This window comes from Prionailurus bengalensis, chromosome A3 (assembly GCF_016509475.1).
Source record: "Prionailurus bengalensis isolate Pbe53 chromosome A3, Fcat_Pben_1.1_paternal_pri, whole genome shotgun sequence".
Lineage (NCBI taxonomy): Eukaryota > Metazoa > Chordata > Mammalia > Carnivora > Felidae > Prionailurus > Prionailurus bengalensis.
Window position 1 is genome coordinate 54,314,310 of NC_057354.1, and position 15,978 is coordinate 54,330,287.

The 15,978-nt window shown below is 42.9% G+C and overlaps 1 protein-coding gene across 2 annotated transcripts in view; it reads left to right on the forward strand.

Moving 5' to 3' along the window:
• The window catches only part of UXS1 (UDP-glucuronate decarboxylase 1), a 96,464-nt gene that overhangs the window by 36,423 nt on the left and 44,063 nt on the right, over positions 1-15,978 (forward strand). For both annotated transcript variants that reach the window (XM_043603038.1, XM_043603037.1), the window contains exons 5-6: positions 1,125-1,185; positions 12,405-12,585. In XM_043603038.1, the coding sequence (XP_043458973.1) occupies positions 1,125-1,185; positions 12,405-12,585 (242 nt within the window). The remainder of the gene's footprint in view (positions 1-1,124; positions 1,186-12,404; positions 12,586-15,978) is intronic.

Here is a 15,978-nt window from a genome sequence, read left to right on the forward strand (position 1 = left end):
CTGATGTGCACAGAGCTCTTGGGGGTCTTGCTCTGGGTCACAGAACTAGTAAGGGAGAAGCCCAAGATTGTCACCAGTTCCCTCAGATGCTCCCACCTGCCTGTGTCTGGTTTTGTAGTCTGCAAGGGGAACTTGACCTTTTGAGAATCTGGAAGCTCTTAATAGGGGAATTCATCTGCATTGTAAGAGAAAGCCCTCCTGCCCCAAGCTCCAATTTAAGCATGTTTCCACTCTTCCAAGAGATGAGAAACACTTGCTTCAAGGTCTTCTGTCTAATGACCTGTCATATTCTGTTCAGTTCAGCGACCATTAAGGAAATGCATTCTGTATCCCAGCTGGGGATGTGGAGGGCATGAGACAGTGCCCCTGGCACCTCTCCAATTAAAATAATGACTGCAAAGTTGATTTCTCTGAACTTACTTAAAGCACTTTTGTTCCTAACTGAACCACTTCAAGAATGGATGTTTCAAATCTGCATTTATCAACTCTCGGTTGATGTTTTATCTGCTACTTGCATTGCCCTGCCCCGAAACATCAGTGTGGGTTGGGGACCATGGAACCTTTACCAGGGGCAAGAGGCATTGGAAGGGTAAAGTGACACTTAAGATGGGTTCAGAGCGGACTGTGGGAGACAGAAAGTGCTGATGCCCAGTCATCTTGTCCGGGGGCACTGGTGTAGAAACGGATGATGCAATTGTGAAATCGGCCAGAATAAGGGAACAGGCTTCGTTTTTTCGTTTCTTACCCTTGCAAGGCACAATCTCCTGCTTTGGATCTGTGACTTCATGAGGCTGCTTTCTTCCTTCCGGACCCCCAGACAGCATTGTGAGGATGCTGCCACCTCCCGTGTTTTGTGTTTAGCTCTGGCTCTTCACAGCCTGTGCAGTGACAAATGTTCCCTTCTCAAGCACGGGCTCGCGATCCTCAGCTTGATTCTGCCCAAGGAGCGGGTTGTATATTTCTTGAATTCGAACGAGCCGGGAGTTGCTTGGTTCCTGTAGCCTCTTTGGAATGGCTAGAAGGGCTGACAGTGATAATTCCACAATCTAGCCTTCGTTTTGTTGAGACTAGAGAAAATCTTCACAGGAGATGTTTGACTTTTCTAATCTCTTCACGTTCTACAGCTTCACCCAGAAATACCCGCCAGTAAAATTTTTATCCGAAAAGGACCGTAAAAGAATTTTGGTAAGTTTGCACATCTGATTAATATTTGTAATATCCAGACACTTGCTTTTTTGGTTGTTGTTGTTAATGTTTATTCATTTATTTTGAGAGAGAGAGGGAGACAGAGAAGGGTGGAAGGGCAGGAAGAGAGGGAGAGAGAGAATCCCAAGCAGGCTCCATGCTGTCGGCGCAGAGTCTGACACGGGGCTCAATCCCATGAACCGTGAGATCATGACCTGAGCTGAGATCAAGAGTTGGACGCTTAACCGACTGAGCCACCCAGGTGCCCCAAAACTTGCTTTTTTAAAAAGAGGTATAATTCACATACCGTAGGTCATCCATACCGAGTATGATGTATAGTGTGTTCACAAAGTCACAACAGCATCATATTGTATTTCTAGAATGTTTTCATCACTTCAGAAAGAAGCCCCACCCCCATTGCCGGCCATCCTCCTCCCAGCTCCTGGCAAGCACTGAAACTACTTTCTGTCTCTATAGATTTGCTTGTTTTGGACGTTTCCTGTGAATGAAATGATAGACTATGTGGTCTTTACTATCTGACTTCTTAGAGTAATGTTTCTAAGGTTCAGCCACGCTGCAGCACAAATCAGTACTTCATTTCTTTCTGTGGGTGGATAACATTCCATATTATGGGTGTACCACATTTTGTTTATCCATTTATCAATTGATGGACAGTTGGGGTTGTTTCTACTTTAGGCCATTGTGAATAAAGCTGCTGTGAACCAAAGGTGTATTTAAGTTTTTGTGAAGACCTAGCTTTTCCTTTTTCTTGGGTATATACCTAACGCCATTGGCTGACGAGACTAATCGTCTCCCATTGAATTGTCTTGGTACCCTTGTCAAAAACCAACTGACCATAGTGAAAATATTTATTTCCGGACTCTTAGTTCCGTTCCATTGATCCTGTCTGTCCTTAGGCCAGTATTACTGTCTTGGTTACTGTATGTTTATACTAAGTTTTGAAATTGGGAAGTGTGAATCCCCCCACTTTGTCTTCTTTTTTAAGGTAGTTTTGCCCACTTTGGATCCCTTACAGGCCTGGTGAATTTTAGAATTAACTCATCAGTTTCTTCAAAGAAACCACCTGAGATTTTGATACAGACTGCATCGAATCTATAGATGAATTTGGGCATTATTGCTATCTTAACAATATTGTCTTCCGGATCCTTGAGAACGGTGGGGAGGGAAGGCTTTCTATTTATTCACATCTTCATTAATTTCTTTTAACATACTTTTTGTTTATAGTTTTCACAGTATAAGTTTCACACTTCTTATGTTAAATTTATTCTGAATGAAGTGTTTTATACTTTGTGATGTTGGCATAAATGGAATTGTTTTTTCCGTTTTTCTAACTTGTATTTATTGCAAGTAAATAGAACTACAGTAGACTTTTGAATTTTCTCATATCCTGCAAATTGCTGAAATCATTGGATTCTAATAGTTTCAAGTTCCTGAGGACTTTTCAATATATTGTATAAGATCCTACCGTCTGCAGTTATAGGTGGTTTAACTTCTGCCTTATCAGTATGAATACTTTTTGTTTCACTTCCTTGCCTAATTGTCTTGGCCAGAATCCTTAATACAGTGTTGAACAGAAGTGGGAAGAGCAGACATCCTTGTTTTATTCCTCATCTTAGGGAAGTTTTGTCTTTCACCATTAAATATGGTGTTAGCTGAGGGCTTGTCATAGATGTCTTTTATCAAGTTGACCAGATTCCCTTCTGCCCCTAGTTTGTTCATTTTGCAATTGATCTTGCATATCTGGGATAAATCTCAATTGGTTAATGTATGATCCTTTTTTTTTTATTCGATCTGAAGAGAAACCAGAGTATTGATCCTTTTTTTTTTTAATGTTTAACATCTATTTATTATTTTTGAGAGACTGAGAGAGACAGAGCATGAGTTGGGAAGGGGCAGAGAGAGAGGGAAACACAGAATCCGAAGCAGGCTCCAGGCTCCGAGCTGTCAGCACAAGAGCCCGATGCGGGGCTCGAGCTCACGAATGGTGAGACCATGACCTGAGCTGAAGTCGGTCACTTAACTGACTAAGCAACCCAGGTGCCCCTGTATGATCCTTTTTATATATTGGTAGATTTCATTTGCTAGCATTTTGTTGAGGATTTTTATGCCTGTATTTGTAACACATTTTGGTCTGTAATTTTCCTTTTTTTATGATGTCTTTAGCTGGTTTTGGTACTAGGGTAATACTGACCTCATAGGATAGGTAGAGAAATGTTCCCTTCTCTTCTGTTTTTTGAGATGCTTTTGTGAATATTTGGTATTAATTCTCATTGAAGTGTTTGGTGAATTTCACCACAGAAGTTATCTAGGCTTTTTTGTTGTTAATTTTTTTTTTTTTAACATTTTTAATTCAATCTCTTTCTATAGACCTGTTCAGATTTTCCATTTTTTCTTGAGTTAGTTGTGGTTGTTTGTATCTCTTTAGAAATTTCATTGCTTTAGCTGCCTACCCTAAGTGCTGTTTCTTTGTTGCACCGATTTCAAAATACTTTCTAATTTTCCTTGTAACTTATTCTTTGATCCATTAGTTATCTAGGAGTGTGCTGTTTAAATTGTGTGTACTTGTGCATTTCTCAGATTTCTTTGTTTTTGAGATCTAATTTCACTCCATTAGAGTCAGAGAACTTACTTTGTATGATTCAAATCCTTTCCTTTTAAATTTATGGAGGCTTGTGTTATGGCCTAGAATATGGTCTGTCCTGGAGAATATTTCATGTACTCTTTTTTCTTTTTAAGATTTTATTTTTAAGTAATCTCTACACCCAACGTGGGGGCTCAAACTCACAATCCAGAGATCAAGAGTTACATGCTTCGCCCACTGAGCCAGCCCAGCGTCCCTCATATACTCTTAAAAGGACTGTTGTTGAGTGTTTGATGGATAAAGATATCTATTAGGTCTAAGTCTAGCAGGTTTTCAGTGTTTTTCAAGTCTTTTTATTTCCTTGCTAATCTTCTGCGTAGTTCTGTTTATTATTGGGAGTGAGGTGTTGATGCCTCCAATTATTGTTGTTAAAATCTCTATTTCTTCCTTTAATTCTTTCAACTTTTGCTTTGTATATTCTGAGTCTTTGTTGTTAGGTACGTAAGTGTTTATAATTATTACATTCACTTGATGGATTTTATCATTATAGAATGCCCCTCTGTATCTCTTAACATTTTTTGTTTTAAAGTTTATTTTGTCTGATTACCATCAAAACCACACCAACATTCTTATTATTTTTCTATTCTGTGTTTTGTATCTTTTTACATTCAGCACATTGTATCTTTGGGTCTTCAGTGTATTCCCTTAAGACTTCATATAGTTGGATCCTGTTTTGTTTTGTTTTTCTCCCATTTGACAATCTCTGCCTTTTGGGTGTTTGCTGAATCCATTCACACTTAATGTTATTACTGACATGGTTGGAGTTACAACACATTTTCCTTTGTGTTTCTCTCATTTTCCATTATTCTTTTCTTTTGCATTAAGTAAATGTTTTCTTATGTGTAATTTGAATTTCTTTAATTATTTTTTATGTACTTTAAAAATTCATTCTGTTACTACTTACTCTAGTGCTTACCATGTACATCTTATGATACTCTACTTCAGATTTACCCTGAGATGTAGACTTCAGATCCAGTGAGATGTCGACCTGCCACTCCTACATAGTTTACTACCTTTACCCCTCCTTGTGATTTCTATCCATTTTATGTATTACTTCAGTTCATGTTACAAACCCCATAATACATTGTTATAATTATTTTATACTTATATAATTTTATATCTTTTAAATAAGCTGAGTGAATGAAGGAGAGTAAAGAGACATTTGCAGAATTTGTTACATTAACCTTTTATTTATTTATTTATTTTTCTTTTTTTTTTTTTCAACGTTTATTTATTTTTGGGACAGAGAGAGACAGAGCATGAACAGGGGAGGGGCAGAGAGAGAGGGAGACACAGAATCGGAAACAGGCTCCAGGCTCCGAGCCATCAGCCCAGAGCCCGACGCGGGGCTCGAACTCACGGACCGCGAGATCGTGACCTGGCCGAAGTCGGACGCTCAACCGACTGCGCCACCCAGGAGCCCCTACATTAACCTTTTAATTACCTTGTCTGGTTTCCTTCATTTGTTCCTGTGGGTTTGAGTAAACTTTTGGTGTCATTGCCTTACTGCAATACAACTTGGCTCCCACCTACCCTCTTCATTCTGTTGTCAGATAGATTTCTATATTTTACAGGGCAAGTAATACAGTAATTCACGTTATTATTTTTTACAATTGTTTTGCTGTGGTGGTGGTAAAATATACATAACACATTTTTTCATTTTCACCATTTTTTTTTTTTTTGAGAGAGAAAGCATGCTTACAAGTGGGGGCGGGGGAGAGGCACAGAGAGAGGGAGAGGGAGAATCTTAAGCAGGCTCCACGACTGGAACAGAGCCTGTTGCGGGGCTTGATCCCATGGGCCTGCGATCATGACCCAAGCTGAAATCAAAGAGTCAGTTGCTTAACCTACTGAGCCACCCAAGGGGCCCCACATTTTAGCCATTTTAAGCATATAGTTCTGTGGCTTTAAGTACATTCACATTGTTGTGCTGTACAATTTAGTCTTTAAATCAATTAAGAGTGGAAAGGAAAAAGTGCAATTACATTGTCTTTTATAATTACTAATTATTTGTTCCTTCCCCTTTTGTTTCCTCTGTGGGAAATGCTCTCTGGGATCATTTGCTTTCAGCCTGAAGAACATCCTTTAGTATTTCTTAAATGGCAGGGCTGCTAGCAATGAATACTCTCATTTTTTGTTTATTTATTTATTTTTATTTTTAGAAGTTTTGGTAGTACATAAAATTCTTGGCGGGCAGTTTTCTCTGCACATTGAATATGTTGGTGACCCTACTGCTTCCTCTATTATTTGTGATGGAGAGTCAGCTGTTAATCATGTTGGGGGTTTCCTTGTACTTGAGTCCTTTCCTTTGTCTCCTGTTTACTTTCCAAAGGCTGCTGTCACAGTTACAAGCTCAGTAGCTTAAAACAAGCAAAATTGAATCTCTCCCAGTAGTGGAAGCTAGAATTCTAATGTGAGGGTATTGGCAGGGCCGTGCTATCTCGGAAGTTTCTAGGAGGAAATCTGTTTTATGCCTTTCTCTTAGCTTCTGATGTTGCTACCGTCCTTGATTCCTTGATTTGTAGATACATCTCCCCAGTCTTGGCCTCCATCATCACATGGTGCTCTCCCTGTGTGTCTCATACTGGATTCAAGGTTTATTCTACTCCAGTATGACTTTATCTCAAACTGATGACACCTGTGATCACCCAACTTCCAAATAAGGTCCTGTGCTGAGATTCCAAGAAGGATATAACTTTTGTGGGACAGTATTTTAACCCAGTACAACTGCTTCCAAAACTTTATCTTTGTCTCTGATTTTCAGCGTTTTTAGTGTGATATGGGTTCATGCTTCATATTTGCATTTATCCTACTTGGAGTTTGTTCAGCTTCTTGAATGTATAGATTCATGTGTTTCATGGGATTGGGGAAGTTTTCAGCCATTATTTCTTCAAATAATTTTTCGGTTCCTCTCTTTCTTCCTTTCTGGTGCTCCCCTTACGTGCCTGTTGGTGAGTTTATTGGCGTCTCAGACTGGGATGAGGCTATTCACTTTCCTTTCGTTTTTCTTTCTGCTCTTCAGGTTGCATAAACTCTCTTGATGTATCTTCAGGTTTGCTGATTCTTTCTTCTGCCAGATCCAGTCAGTTGTTGAATCTCTAGTGAATTTTCCTATATTTGTCAACCCCCAAATTTCCATTTGTTTCTATTTTATAATTTTTCCCTTTTTAGTCTTTATTTACTTTTTTTTTTTCAACGTTTATTTATTTTTGGGACAGAGAGAGACAGAGCATGAACGGAGGAGGGGCAGAGAGAGAGAGGGAGACACAGAATCAGAAACAGGCTCCAGGCTCTGAGCCATCAGCCCAGAGCCTGACGCGGGGCTCGAACTCACGGACCGCGAGATCGTGACCTGGCTGAAGTCGGACGCTTAACTGACTGCGCCTCCCAGGCGCCCCGAGTCTTTATTTACTTCTTAAAGCGTGGTTTCCTCCCATTCTGTGAACTTATTTATAATGGCTGATTTGAAGATTCTGGTAAACGTGGTAGCTGGGCCCGCGCACGAATGGGCCTGGTGGTGTTCCCTGTGTCCGGGTCACACATTCCTGTTTCTTTGCCAGTCTCAACATTTTCTATAGAAACCTGGGTATTTTAGGTAGTAGTATATTGTAGCAACTCTGGATACTGTTCTCCCCTTTCCCTAAGCCTTGTTTCATTTTTGCCTGTTTGTTTATCTGTTGAGTATCTTGGCTGGTCTCTTTCAGTGATGTGCGTTCCCTGGAGGGTGAAGCTCTGACGGTCACTGCTCAGAGGCTGCAGGCTTGGGGATGGACACACTCACCCTGGGATGGCAGTGGTTCTAGCAGGGCTCTTGGTGACCATCTTTTAGCTTGATTTCTCTGTTAAGCTGTCTGCCTTGTGTGGTATCCACACCAACTTTTAGGCTCCAGTAATCTCTAGTTGAGTGAACTATGCTTTAATCAGTGCTTTGTGTTATAAATCGTTCCTCAGTCGGATCCAGTTAAATTCTGGCCCCTTTGCAGAGGTAGATTTTTAGGCCGATTGTTAAGCCCAGGAGGGCTCTTAGGTGTGTCTTTCCCTGGTTCTCTGTACTAAACTGGCCAGCCTGTGCTCAAGCTTGTTGTTCTCAGAGAGCTACCAGGCTCCTTTCTGTTGCTTACCACTTCAAATCTCCATTCATTATGCTTGAGATCACCTTTATGCTTAACTTTCCCACGTTGTCTTTCAAACTTAGTTTATACCTCTGTGGGAGCTTTGGAGCTCTGTGTTTTTAGTGACTGCCTCTGTCCCCAGGGGAAAATCTCTGAGTCACTGCTGTGGAACTGGAGGAGGGAGTGACATTCTTGCTTACAAGCAGGGGGCAGACAGGAGCAGTACCCCTGGTCTTCTCGCCTGGCCTCTCTGGACATGGAATCCACTCCTTGACTGAGCTTGGGCAAGGGTGACCATGGTCCCATTATTCATGCGTTCACCGCCTGCCCTGCCTGGGGTAGGTAGAGCTTCTGCCCTGTGAGTGGGAGCTGGAGGAGGAAGGTCTTAACCACTTGGCTCACACCTTAGGAATTTAGCCTGTGCAGCTCACAGCTGGAGGGAATCAGAAAGGCCTGAGCCCTGCCCTTCCAGGTGAGATACCATGATCTTTTGACTGCCAGCTCCGTTGTTTTGGCCACACCTAACACTCACCCACTCTGAACTCTGGGCTTGTAGGGTAGAAGGAAGGAGTGGTCCATGGCTCAAGTGTCACAGATTCTCACTGTTCTTACTGAATTTTTGTAGATTTTCTTGAATAAGCGTTTCTTCATCTGCTGTATGTATACCCTTAGGACAATTTCCAAATACTTTAACTGGTTAGGTTTTTGAATTGATCCTCCCCAGTTAGGGTTTTGCTGAGGGACAGGTCTGTGGAGCACCTCACAGTGCCATTCTGTAGGAAATGCTTTATCTGTGACCTTGATATATAAGTGGTTGGTGCACAAGCTTTTCTGTTCTTTTACCCGTTGTTTAGGCTGTAGGACTTCTTGTCCCAAACAGCCAAGTAATACTCCTAAATCATTGTTAAACTACTTATACCACATAATCGCCTTTCTCTTCTGGAAGTTATAGAAGACCTCGTGCCTTTTTAGATGGTTTACATAAATCTCACCGTGAGCAGACTCTAAAGTCTATTATACTCGTACACCCATCTTTTTGGGTTATTTCTATCGTATCAAAAACGTGTAGGCATTTAAGCATGACTTGAGAAATACATCCATGTCTTCAGCAGCAGAGAAAAGTTAATTTTTCTGATCTCTCTGCTACCACATGTCAGAGCGATCAGAATGTTTATTACCATACACTAGTATATGAACCCTACACAGCCTTGCAAGGGTTATTATTATTTCCACGTGAGATGATCTCCCTGCTGATGCCGAGAGCCACTTTACATGTAGCCACAATAAATGGACTGAGTGTTCCTCACTCATCTGCTGGCTCATAGGTTAAGCCACATTTCAGAGTCATCTGGTGCCATGTTGTTGCTAAAACCCAAAGCCTTTTCAGTGATGGTTGAAGCCTTAGCACAGAGAAGAGGTTTGTTCAGAAAGGCATTCTTCTTGCTGACTTACTGAGCAGCATGAGTTTGAATGCCACCCTTGAACAGGACCACTTTTCACTGCCTGTGAGCTCCCACCAGAGCAGAAGTACAAGCAGTGGAGATGAGCTGCTAACTGCAGAGCCCTGCAAAGCTGCGTGGAGCACAGTCAATTTCAGCATAAGAGGTCTCCTGTCCTTTCTTCCTACTGTCTTCTTCAATGTTACCTCCTAGTTATTGGGAGGGTAGGCCCGGGTTTGGTAGTTAGTTTTCCTGAGGAAGCTTGTAAGTGATGGGCCTCTGCCAGTCTTGTTTCTGTTTGAAATGCTTGCCTAATGGACTGAAATTGATTAGGGAGAGCCAGCTATGTTACATAAATCTTTAAGTATTTTCTATAGAAAGGAATTCTTCAAGAAAAAACAGTTCAGTTGGCATTTTAAGGAGGGCTAAGGTGCTTCCAGCAATTTTATGCCACCACTAAAACTAGTAAAATGTTGGAGGCAATTGTGTATAATTTAGTACACCGCATTTCTGCTTAGCTGAGTCGTCGCTAGGTCATTTTAGGTGCGGAGGTAAAGTTAGCATGCTACAGAACGTCTTAGTTTAAGAAACATTTGTGTATGGATATAGAGTTACATTAAAAGAGGTTAAATTTCTTTTTAAAAAGATGTAATTTTTCTGATTTATGAACTTAAGTGGGAACCTTGGGAAAATGCAATGAAATGAAGGCAAAATAAAATGGATTTTCATCCCCTGAGTTAAGCACATATAGTGAGCGAGATTTGGAATTTAGTTATCTTTCCCCAAAATTCTCTTTTCAAATCATTGTTCAGGTATACAGGTGAAATACAGGGGTGCTGAAGATAAAACATGAACCAGACAAATCTACAGGTAGTGGAGAGAATATGAAATTAGGAAGGCTGGGCTTATTCTGTCATTACTGATGACCTGGGGACCTTGGTCAGAAATTCAGTTCCTCTGGGTGTTTGTTTCCTACCTCAGAAGCAGAAAGGATTTAGGAAGTGGTGCTCTCCATTAAGAATGTGAATGCAGCTGTAGGGCAGCTGGGTGGCTCAGTCAGTGAAATGTCCAACTTCGGCTCAGGTCAGGATCTTGCAGTCCATGGGTTTGACTCCCACATTGGGCTCTGTACTGACAGCTCAGAGCCTGGAGCCTGTTTCGGATTCTGTGTCTCCCTCTCTCTCTGCCCCTCCCCTGCTTGTGCTCTGTCTCTCTGTCTCTCTCTCTCAAAAGTAAATAAACATAATTTTTTTTTTTTTAATTAATGCAACTGATTGAAAGCTATTCAGCATCAGGATTTTTCAACCATCCACATTCTCAACCATCATACAGCTGACCCTTGAGCAACTCAGGGCCGAGAGGCACCGACCATCCACCCCCGACACCCCCCCAGGCTGTCGAAAATCCACATGTGACTTTTGACTCCTTTTGCTTGCTGTTGACTGGACGCCTTTCCATAACGTAAACAGTCGATTAACACTTATCCTGCGTGTTATGTGTATTATGTATTTTGTTCTTAAACTAGGGAAAACAGAATGTTATTAAGAACACCATAAGGAAGAGAAAATACACTCATAGTACTGTACTGTATTTATCAAACAAATCTGTATACAAGTGGACCCGTGCACTTCACACCCTAGTTGTTCAAGGGTCAGCTGTGTCTGTGATTTTCATCAGAGCAAGTGTAAATGTCTGGTTGGTGCTGGTGGCTGGCATTTCTCCCCTGCACCGTCTCCCAAATCTACCTTCTTCACCCCAGGAAGCTTTGCCCTCACCCGTGGTCAACATTGGAATTACGTGTCCGATCACAGAGGGCTTTGTTGCAAACTAAATGGTTTAAAACCATAGGCCTGGGGGCTTTTGTGCTTTTTTCAGTGAGAGAATTGGTGGGTTTTTTCCTTCTGTTAATTCTTTCAGTTGGGAACAGAGAAGGCAGGGCAGAGAACAGAACAGGGCAGAGAAGATAGTTTGACTTCACGAGTCTGCTTTCTGAGTTTGTTCTTTCTACTCTTTCCTCAAAATACAGTACATGCTCTATCTGGCTCCTCCACTTACACCATTGAATTTGAATAAAGTATCTATGACCTCAAGCTGTGTTTTTCAATCGCGATTGCCTCTTCCGGTTTTGGCAGGATGGCATTGCTGGCCCCCTGCCCCCCACAGCTGCATCGTGTCCCTGTAGGCCTGTTGGTGGACCCCATGCAGTGTTTGTGCTCCCGCTCAGACATTGACCGAACAGTGGACCTCAATCACTTAGGGTTTAGGTCTGAAGACAGTAGCTGTTGCTTATTCATTTGTTCTCATAAGCAGTTGGGAAGATAATAGTTTTTTTTTAATGAGTTTTTTGTGTCCAGTTTAAAAGCCACAAAGGTGCCTGGGTGATTCAGTCAGTTAAGCATCTGATAACTCTTGATTTTAGCTCAGGTCATGATCTCATGGTTCGTGAAATCAAGCCCCGTGTTGGGCTCTGTGCTGACAGTGCAGACCCTGCTTGGGATATTCTCTCTCCCTCCCTCTCTCTGTGCCCCTCTCCTCACTCTCTCTCTCTCAAAATAAATAAACATTTAAAAAAAAAAAACATATATCATTTGGTAGCTCACCAAATCTCTGCATGTTCTAATCACTTTTTAAAACATTCTGAAACTCTGCAGGAGTGTTAGAATTACACAAGTGATGTTCAGTGTCCCATCGGCATAAAATAAGAACCTTTTAATGTGAAATTCTCTGTCAGAGGGGACATTTGGAAACTTGTAGCTGCCTTTCTGTACTGATATTTACTGGGTGGTAGCTTAAGTTTTTAGGCTGCTTAGAAATCGACAGTAGTATGACGACTTGTTCTGGAGGAAGAGAGAGGACGCTGCCCTGAAACCATTAGTGTCCTCCTTCCTTGCTCTCCTCCCATGTTTTAAGTTGTGGCTGCACCAAAGGCATATCCCCTTGAAGCTGGTTGTCACCGTGTCCTCTTGTGCTTTCTCTGGGGACCTTGGGCACCCCGTCCTGGTGCAGATAACCGGAGGAGCGGGGTTCGTGGGCTCCCACCTCACGGACAAGCTCATGATGGATGGCCACGAGGTGACTGTGGTGGACAACTTCTTCACCGGCAGGAAGAGGAATGTGGAGCACTGGATCGGCCACGAGAACTTCGAGCTGATTAACCACGACGTGGTGGAGCCACTCTACATCGAAGGTGAGCGAAAGCGCACGTCGACAGCGCGGTGAGCGTGGTGGGGCTGCTCCCCAGAGCAGCCAACCGGCCTGGCCACAGTGAGTTTGGGCTCTGCCTTCTTTCTGAAGTAGTCTCACCAGGTACAAGGCACTATCCTAGTTTCTGCGATGAGAGAACAGTTACGGCAGCGTGGATATTTGACTTCGCCGTTCCGAGCACCCCTGGCTTTGGGTATAGTGGCCCTTTCAAGGAGGGCTTGTGTAATGCATAGTCCTCCCCACTGCATGGCAGGTCCGGTGGCTGTCACTCGTGTGACAGTACTTGTAGCTTCATGCAGGGCGCCGGCTGGTGTGGAATGTGGCACTAGTAGTGAAATTCCACATCTAACTTTGCCACTCCACAAACTTTGCGGGGCAGTGGGCCGGATGGATCCCCCCAAACATATGGCTTAACCCCTGGAACCTGTGAGTGTGGTCTTATGTCGGGGAAAGATGTTTGGTGACATAATCAAGTTAAGGATCTCAAGATGAGCTCAGCCTGGATTACCCGGGTGGGCCATATGGAAATATACATGTGGAAGTGCCATTGGAAAATGGCAAGTGCCTTTATAGGAGACAGAATGGACAAGACACAGACGCATGGGGAGAAGAGCAGGTCCATGAAGACCAAGGCAGAGATTGAAGCCATGCAGCCCCAGGCTGAGGACCACCTCAAAGGCAAGGAGGGATTCTCTCCTAGAACCTTTGGGGGAAGTGTGGCCTTGCCAACACCTTGTTTTCTAGATCTGTGGGAAAAGAAATTTCTGGTGTTTCGGTTCACCTGGTGCATGGTACTTCAGTTACAACAACGGCCACAGGAGGCTGATATGGGGGGCCTCCGGTAGACATTTCTCGAGATTGTCTGAGGTGTACTGAAGAGAACCTCCAGCAGGTGCTTGGCTAGCAGGCCTACTAGGATCAGCAGACCTGCTGTTAATTCTCATTTAAATCTGACCGGAGCCCTGAGAAGTAAATGGTGTCATCCCGTTTTGATTATTTATGGAAAACCAGAATCGGGTCGTGGCCTGCCCAAAGCCATAGGGCTATTAGTGGTAGAGCCAGAATTCAGCCTTGGGTTTCAGGCTCCAAAGCTCGTTTGTCACCCACCCCTCCTCCTCCTCCTGTGGGTAGTGTAGTGTTCTACTTTTCAGTATTACCATGTCGGGGACATTTTCCCGTGTCTGCATAATGCAAAGTATCTTGGAGAGCCAGTTTAATTGCTGTGCAGTATCATTGTATGGGGACACCGTGCTTTATTCACTCCTGCCCTTAAAGTTCTCCAGGATTTCATTATAACTGTGTTTGTCTGAACTTTATTTCCTTAATCAAGTGTTCAAATATGAATTACGCCAAATGCTGATCCGTTTCCTTCATTGTTTGTTGGGGTCTGTGTCACTAACGCATGAGTGGCGTTCAGCATTAGCTTCCAAAACTGCTAACAAGATGGTTTGCTAATTTGGTAGAAAACCCACGACTTCCTGGTGACAGAAGAAAAAAAAGTTAGATTTTCTAACATGTTAATTCAGAAAAGAAATCTAAACAGTTTATTTTGCTTTTTTAAAAAATGTTTGTTTTTTATGTGAGTTCATAATAGGGATGTTAATCATCTGGTATATACTTAACACCTGCCCTTCTTCCCAAATCTGACTTTTGCCTTTAATTTTTGTAATTCTAGGCTCATCTGTTTATTTTCCTCTTTGCTATTCTATTTATTTTATGCTTATAAGAGTCCCAAGAATAGAGAAATATTTAGCCATGGCGTTTTTGGTTTGTGTGATATTTTTGTTTCTTTTTAAACATTTAATTATTGAATCTATCTGGGATTATTTGGGGGTTAGGCTATAATTTGTAAAGCGAACCAGATGATTTAGGTAACAGATAAGTTGGCTGACTTTCCCCCTGGACTTGATCATGGGTGTGCTCTGAGGGTTAACTGAGGTCATGCATGTGATAGGCAGAATTGCCAAATGCAGGAGTCAACACGCTGCAGTGAAAGGCCCTGCTCTTGGCATTGAGGCCATGAATCAGCTGGCTGTAAGATAGTGAGATTACCTGGGATTATGTGGGTGGACCCACATAATCACACGAGTTCTTAAAAGCAGCAGCAGCAGCAGGCGGAGAAGCCAGCTAGGGAGATCTGGTAGAAGGATGCCTCAGAGAGACAGGCAGTAGAGAAATCCGGAAGATTCGAGGTATGAGGAGGACTTGACCCACCGCTTCTGGCTTCGAAAGCGGCCGTTGTGAGCCAGGGCCCACGGGCAGTCTCTGGGAGCTCCCAGTCAACAGCCATCAGGGAGATGGGGCCCTCAGTACTGCAGCCTCGTGGAACTGAGTTTTGCCAACACCTTGAATCACCCTCTGATGGCAGGAATGCAGCCCTCCCTGCTGATACCCTGATTTCAGCCTGTGAGGGCAGAGCAGAGAACCAGCTGAGCCACACAGTGCCTGGCTTCTGACCTGCAGACCCAGTAGATGATAAATGGATATTTTTGTAGCCTCTAAGCCTGTTAGGGCATCAGTAGAAAACCACAGGGCTTGGCACAAGGTCTGGCCCACAGTAAGTGCTCCCCAAATAGCAGCTGCTATTATTATTATTATTACTTTTCCCTTTTTGCACATGCGAGTAAACATTTGTGAAATGTAACTACTGATTACATAATTTGAGTACTACGGAGAAACCAAAACTTAGTAAAAATGGTATGTTGGTAAGTAAATTACTTGCTTTGCCTCTGGGCTTTGACACCAAAACTATTCGAGGCCACTTCTGTTTCTGGAAGTAGACTCTGTGTGGAGAACACACACGTGAACTCACGACGTGGGCTCACGAGAAGGGTTGACATTTTCTGTCCTTTGCTGGCAGTGGGAGTGGCACCAGTGTGGCAGAACAGAAGACGTTTCTCCACCTCCGTAGTCCAAGCCCGTGTTTCACTTTCTCCAGCTTTAGCGTGAGTCTTCATGCCCATGACAGTCTGCCCACCCCTGCCCCGATCACCCCATCTCACTGCTTCTACCCCCACAGTGCCCACCTGAATCCAAGCCTCTTATGGGAAGATGGGCATTGTTCAATCCTGCGTGTGGGTACAGTTGTGTGTTTCAGAGGGAATAATCCTTCCCTCTGAATTTATTTTTTTTTTAATTTATTTATTTATTTTGAGAGAGACAGAGATAGCACTAGTGAGAGAGGGGCAGAAAGTGAGGGAGAGAATCCCAAGCTGGCAACGCAGAGCCTGATTGGGGGCTTGAACTCAGGAAACCAAGAGAGATCATGAAATCATGACCTGAGCCAAAACCAAGAGTCAGATGCTTAACTGACTGAACCACCCAGGTGCCCCAATGTACGCTGTTCTTTTAGCAGTGATGAACGAGTTAATATGTC